Source organism: Salmo salar, chromosome ssa05 (genome assembly GCF_905237065.1).
Source record: "Salmo salar chromosome ssa05, Ssal_v3.1, whole genome shotgun sequence".
In the NCBI taxonomy this organism is placed as follows: Eukaryota; Metazoa; Chordata; class Actinopteri; order Salmoniformes; family Salmonidae; genus Salmo; species Salmo salar.
This window is the reverse complement of record NC_059446.1, coordinates 25,728,466-25,735,926: the sequence shown is the minus strand read 5'-3', so window position 1 is coordinate 25,735,926 and position 7,461 is coordinate 25,728,466. Positions and strand designations below refer to the sequence as shown.

Below are 7,461 nucleotides of genomic sequence, written 5' to 3'. Positions count from 1 at the left end.
ATCAAGCACTATGATGAAACTGGCTCTCACGAGGACCGCCAGGAAAAGTAGACCCAGAGTTACCTCTGCTGCAGAGTACAAATTAATTAGAGTTAACTGCACCTCCGATTGCAGCCCAAATAAATGCTTCACAGAGTTCAAGTAACAGACACATCTCAACAGCTGGTTTGCGCTTAGTGGGACTATCATTTGTTTTTCAACAGGACAATGACCCAACACACCTCCAGGCTGTGTAAGGGCTATTTGACCAAGAAAGAGAGTGATGGAGTCCTGCATCAGATGACCTGGCCTCTACATTCAGACAACCTCAACCCATTTGAGATGGTTTGGGATGAGTTGGACTGCAGAGTGAAGGAAAAGCAGCCAACAAGTGCTCAGCATATATGGGAACTCCTTCAAGACTGTTGGAAAAGCATTCCAGGTGAAGCTGGTTGAGAGAATGCCAAGAGTGTGCAAAGCTGTCATCAAGGCAAAGGGTGGCTACTTTGAAGAATCTCAAATATAAAATATTTTGGTTAATACATGATTCCATATGTGTTATTTCATAGTTTTGATGTCTTCACGGTTATTCTACAATGTAGAACATAGTCAAAATGAAGAAAAACCCTTGAATGAGCAGGTTTGTCCATACTTTTAACTGGTACTGTACGTAAAAATATATATATTGAGTTTTTAAAAAAAAAAAATTTAAAACCTGTTTTTACTTTGTCATTATGTGGTATTGTTTGTAGATTGATAAGAGGTTTTGTCTGAAACGATTTCAGCAATTGTCTGAAACGTTTTCAGCAGTTTTAGAATAAGGCTGTAACGTAAGAAATGTGGAAAGAGTCAAAGGTGTCTGAATACTTTCCAAATGTACTGTAGATCATTGGTTATCCCCCTGTACAGTTTACTCTATTCTGATGTACACTCTCCAGGACCACGGCTGGACACAACTTTAAAACACGCAATGTAAGAACCCCGAAATAGCCACAACACTAGAGCAACAAGAACAGTGTTTACATAGAAAATAAAAGGTGCTTTGCAACTAGGTGGTTTTCAGTAACAAACATAATAATGACATTAATCAATGACTGATTATCTTATGAGAGAATTTATGTGGAAATATTGTCAAATCATCCTGTTTGGTTATAAATCTATAACGAGAGAAAGAAACAGATAAAACCAGTACTAAACAACCATTGTCTAAAGTATGTCTTATGAAAGAGATTATGCCACAATTTGTTTACTTAAAAGATGTTAATAAGTAATGATATATAAATATATATAACAGTAACACCATTTTTGTCTTAAGGTAAAATAGTGGCTCTGGGGTAAAGTTTCATTTGGGTACAGATCTAGGATCAGCTTCCCCTCATGCAATCCTAATCTTAACCATTAGTGGGGAAACGCTTAACTAAATGCTTAACTGACCCAAGATCAGTCTAAAGGCAACTTCTCCCTACACCAAAATAGTGAGGCAACAATCCGTCTTGCTGTTGCCTTTCCTTGTGCTTTTCTTGTCTGTTTAAACTAACTTCATGCAAACCTGTTGGTTAAGGACTTGTAAGTAAGCATTTCACTGTAAGGTTGTATTCAGTGCATGTGACAAATACACTTTGATTTGATTTGCAAAGAGAATACTTTTACAAAACAACCTGGCCAGGGGGTGCTGTGGAGTACATGGAGAAATGCTGGGATGTTGGCTGCTTGGTTGTACTGTGGGGTGGCGGTGGGGTCACTCGTAGAAGCGTGTTGTAGGGCCTAGCTTCAGTTTCTCACTCAGTTTCTGGATAAGAAAGGACAGCTCCTCTGTAGCCCGAGACTTGTCTTCCAGGAGTTCGTACCGTAGACTGGAGATGTCCTGCTTGATTTCTTTCAGCTCACCTGCAAAGTAACATGTAGAGAAATAATGTAATTTCTGTTCAAGTGGTTTGTATTGAAGAATTCAGTTTAAGTGTTCTCAAATGCAATATTCACTGCATGACAATGTTGAACTGATCTACTCTCCATAATCTTTTTAAGTGCACAATGCAGTTAGCATGGTTTATTTTGCTTCAAACGCCAATGAGAACCCTGTGGAATTTGACCAGTTTGCAGACCTCTTCCTACCCCTGAGAATTGTTTATTATTAGCATTGTGTAACAACACTGCAACAGATTCTCAAAGACAATTTCAAACAAGGTACGTCAGAGTAAAAGTTAAGATGCAAGATTACCTTCATTGACCTCATCGTTTTCTTTGTCCACTTGTGCTTTCAACACGTAGCGTTTTATGAGTCTTTTCATGATTTGCTGAATCAAGAAAGGAAAATGTCAAAAATGTAGGCCTATATGCTATATGTTAATGTGACATTTTGGCTAAACATGATATTTTAGACTGACGGAGAGGTCACCTTACCTGATAGCGAGTGGGTTGGTTCAGGATGCTGTTAAAACTGTGGGACTCTGCAATGCGCAGGTTGGACTGGGTGAAGAGATTGAGCTGCAAACACAGACATGCACAAACACACACACATTTGGATATTTTATTTGGATACTCAATCAACCGTTATGAAAATAATGACCAATGATTAACGTGTCTTTTTTTGTGTGATCAACTTTATATTTAGTTTTGTCAATTACATTTTTCAGATGGGGGGTTACAGGTACAAAAACAATAAAATAAATGCTTATAAAGATAACCCTGACCCATTCAAACCATTCCCCACTCAAACCCCATCCACCCCCATCCACCTGCCTGCAACCTCACTAGCTTTCTAGCCACCCACCCAGATAGCTAAGTCCGGCAGGCCAGATACCTAGGTGCGGGCAGCCAGATAGCTAGATCCAATATATTTGTCCAGGCCTCAATTGTTCCTTGACTAGCACCATTCAATCTCGCTGTTGATAAATCTACTGTTATAACTTATAATAGTAACTGTATCCACTGATTAAATGGGAGAGAGTGAGGTGATTGCCATCTTAGATTTTTTTTTGCAGCAGTACCCGCAAAACACCAGTCTCAACGTCAACAGTGAAGAGGCGACTCTGGGATGCTGGACATCTAGGCAGAGTTCCTCTGTCCAGTGTCTGTGTTCTGTTGCTCATCTTAATCTTTTTATTGGCCAGTCTGAGATATGGCTTTTTCTTTGCAACTCTGCCTAGATGGCCAACATCCCGGAGTTGCCTCTTCACTGTTGACGTTGAGACTGGTGTTTTGTGGGTGCTATTTAATGAAGCTGCCAGTTGAGGACTTGTGAGGCATCTGTTTCTCAAACTAGACACTCTCATGTACTTGTCCTTTTGCTCAGTTGTGCACCGGGGCTTCCCACTCCTCTTTCTATTCTGGTTAGAGCCAGTTTGCGCTGTTTTGTGAAGGGAGTAGTACACAGCTTTGTATGAGATCTTCAGTTTCTTGGCAATTTCTCACATGGAATAGCCTTCATTTCTCAGAACAGAATAGACTGACGAGTTTGAGAAGAAAGTTCTTTGTTTCTGGCCATTTTGAGCCTGTAATCGAACCCACAAATGCTGATGCTCCAGATACTCAACTAGTCTAAAGAAGGCCAGTTGTATTGCTTCTTTAATCAGAACAACAGTTTTCAGCGATGGTATCATTGCAAAATGGTTTTCTAATGATCAATTAGCCTTTTCAATGATAAACTTGGATTAGCTAACACAACGTGCCATTGGAACACAGGAGTGATGGTTGCTGAAAATGGGCCTCTGTACGCCTATGTAGATATTCAATTAAAAATCAGCCGTTTCCAGCTACAATAGTCAGTTATAACATTAACAATGTCTACACTGTATTTCGGATACATTTTATGTTATTTTAATGGTTAAACAATTTGCTTTTCTTTCAAAAACAAGGACACTAAGTGACCCCAAACTTTTGAACGGTAGTGTATATACAGTCGAAGTCGGAAGGTTACATTTCACTTAGGTTGGAGTCATTAAAACCCGTTTTTCAACCACTCCACAAATTTCTTGTTAACAAACTATAGTTTTGGCAAGTCGGTTAGGACATCTACTTTGTGCATGACACAATTCATTTTTCCAACAATTGTTTACAGACAGATTATTTCACTTATAATTCACTGTATCACAATTCCAGTGGGTGAGAAGTTTACATACACTAAATTGACTGTGCCTTTAAACAGCTTGGAAAATTCCAGAAAATGATGTCATGGCTTTAGAAGCTTCTGATAGGCTAATTGACATCATTTGAGTCAATTGGTGGAGTATATGTGGATGTATTTCAAGGCCTACCTTCAATCTCAGTGCCTCTTTGCTTGACATCATGGGAAAATCAAAAGAAATCAGCAAAGACCTCAGAAAAAAAAATGGTAGACCTCCACAAGTCTGGTTCATTCTTGGGAACAATTTCCAAATGCCTGAAGGTACCACATTCATCTGTATAAACACCATGGGACCACGCAGCCGTCATACCGCTCAGGAAGGAGAAGGTTCTGTCTCCTAGAGATGAACGTACTTTTGTGCGAAAAGTGCAAATCAGTCCCAGAGCAACAGCAAAGGACCTTGTGAAGATGCTGGAGGAAACAGGTACAAAAGTATCTATATCCACAGTAAAACAAGTCCTATATCGACATAACCTGAAAGGCCGCTCAGCAAGGAAGAAGTCACTGCTCCAAAACCGCCATAACAAAGCTAGACTACGGTTTGCAACTGCGTATGGGGACAAAGATCGGCTTGCAAGCCGAAGAACACCATCCCAACCGTGAAGCACGGGGGTGGCAGCACCATGTTGTGGGGGTGCTTTGCTGCAGGAGGGACTGGTGCACTTCACAAAATTGATGGCATCATGAGGGAGGAAAATTATGTGGATATATTGAAGCAACAACTAAAGACATCAGTCAGGAAGTTAAAGCTTGGTCACAAATGGGTCTTCCAAATGGACAATGACCCCAAGTATACTTCCAAAGTTGTGGCAAAATGGCTTAAGGACAACAAAGTCAAGGTATTGGAGTGGCCATCACAAAGCCCTGACCATAATCCTGTAGAAAATTTGTGGGCAGAACTGAAAAAGCTTGTGCGAGCAAGGAGGCCTACAAACCTGACTCAGTTACACCAGCTCTGTCAGGAGGAATGGGCCAAAATTCCCCCAACTTATTGTGGGAAGCTTGTGGAAGGCGACCTGAAACGTTTCACCCAAGTTAAACAATTTAAAGGCAATGCTACCAAAATACTAATTGAGTGTATGTAAACTTCTGACCCACTGGGAATGTGATGAAAGAAATAAAAGCTGAAATAAATCATTCTCTCTACTATTATTCTGACATTTCACATTCTTAAAATAAAGTGGTGATCCTAACTGACCTAAGACAGGGATTTTTTACTAGGAGTAAATGCCAGGAATTGTGAAAAACTGAGTTTAAATGTATTTGGCTAAGGTGTATGTAAACTTCCGACTTCAACTGTATCAATGGATTGGCGACTGCACTAGAGCAGTCTGCAGGACCCGGCCTCACCCTACTAGAATCTGGAGTCAAATGTCTACTGTTTGCTGATGATCTGGTGCTTCTGTCCCCAACCAAGCAGGGCCTACAGCAGCACCTAGATCTTCTGCACAGATTCTGTCAGAACTGGGCCCTGACAGTAAATCTCAGTAAAACAAAAATAATGGTGTTCCAAAAAAGGTCCAGTTGCCAGGACCACAAATACAAATTCCATATAGACACTGTTGCCCTAGAGCACACAAAAAAACGATACGTATCTCGGCCTAAACATCAGCGCCACAGGTAACTTCAACAAAGCTTGGAACGATCTGAGATACACAGAAAGAAGGGCCTTCTACACCATCAAAAGGAACAAACTTTGACATACCAATTAGGATCTGGCTAAAAATACTTGAATCAGTTATAGAACCCATTGCCCTTTATGGTTGTGAGGTCTGGGGTCCGCTCACCAACCAAGAATTCACAAAATGCGATAAACACCAAATTGAGACTCTGCATGCAGAATTCTGCCAAAAAATAACCTCCTTGTACAATGTAAAACAGCAAATAATGCATGCTGAGCAGAATTAGGCAAATACCCGCTAATTTCAAAATCCAGAAAAGAGACATTAAATTCTACAACCACCCAAAAGGAAGCGATTCCATAACAACCTTCCATAACAAAGCCATCACCTACAGAGGGATAAACCAGGCGAAGAGTCCCCTAAGCAAGCTGCTCCTGGGGCTCTGTTCAAAAACACAAACAGAGCCCCAGGACAACAACACAATTAGACCCAACCAAATCATGAGAAAACAAAAAGTTAATTACTTGACACAAAATTAAGGAAAGCTTTGACTAAGTACAGACTCAGTGAGCATAGCCCTGCTATTGAGAGAGGCCGCCGTAGGCAGACCTGGCTCTCAACAGAAGACAGGCTATGTGCACACTGCCCACAAAATGAGGCGGAAACTGAGATGCACTTCCTAACCTCCTGCCAAATGTATGACCATATTAGAGACACATATTTCCCTCAGATTATAACCACAAAGAATTTGAAAACAAATCCAATTTTGATAAACTCCCATATCTATTGGGTGAAATACCACAGTGTGACATCACAGCAGCAACATTTGTGACCTGTTGTCACACGATAAGGGCAACCAGTGAAGAACAAGCACCATTGTAAATACAACCCATATTTATGTTTATCTATTTTCCCTTTTGTACTTTAATTATTTGCACGCCCTTACAACACAGTTTACAGTATAGCCATAATACGACATTTGAAATGTCTCTATTCCTTTTTTACCTTTGTGAGTGTAATGTTTACTGTTCATTTTTTTATTGTTTATTTCACTTTCATTTATGATCTATTTCACTTGCTTTGGCAATGTAAATATGTTTCCAGGCCAATAGAGCCCATTGAATTGAATTGAATTAATTGAGAGAGAGAGAGAGAGAGAGAGAGAGAGAGAGAGAGAGAGAGAGAGAGAGACAGAGAGAGAGAGAGAGAGAGCTTGAGACAGAGAGAGAGAGAGAGAGAGAGAGAGAGCTTGAGACAGAGAGAAAGAGAGAGACCCCAGCCACATATGAATCATTTTGATACTATTATTGTGTGCCATGGGGGGGCCTGCTGATTGAACAGATGATATACTCCAATGATTATATTAGAGACAGGCATCAAACCTGTCTTAAAGGGGATTTCAACACTCCATACATATACATTGGATGTTATTATCTTTTAAGTAGGGCTTGGATAATATTCCATGTTCTCTTACTAGACTAGTACTCCAGACTCCAATGCATACAAGAGCCTTCTCTTTAGGTGGATAGCATTCATATTTATTTGCAATTTAAATATGGCGAGCCACAGACATAATGCAAAAGCCATTGATCCTCTCCAGGGTCATTAGAGGTGAGTGCAAATTATGACCATCCAGAGTCAGTACTGAGAAATCATGCAAGAATATACATTACATAATGTACAAATCATAACCCCCATGAACAGAGATCTCCGCATAAAATACTGTCTCTAGCTGGA

At 40.2% G+C, this 7,461-nt stretch overlaps 1 protein-coding gene across 1 annotated transcript in view; it reads right to left on the bottom strand.

Moving 5' to 3' along the window:
- Positions 1-702: 702 nt before the first annotated feature.
- LOC106604551 (short transient receptor potential channel 3) overlaps positions 703-7,461 on the bottom strand; it is a 52,052-nt gene continuing 45,293 nt past the window's right edge. The window contains exons 10-12 of the mRNA XM_045718010.1: positions 2,380-2,463; positions 2,198-2,273; positions 703-1,866 (exon numbers count right to left, since the gene is read on the bottom strand). Coding sequence (XP_045573966.1) covers positions 1,718-1,866; positions 2,198-2,273; positions 2,380-2,463 — 309 coding nt within the window. The 3' untranslated portion in view covers positions 703-1,717. The remainder of the gene's footprint in view (positions 1,867-2,197; positions 2,274-2,379; positions 2,464-7,461) is intronic.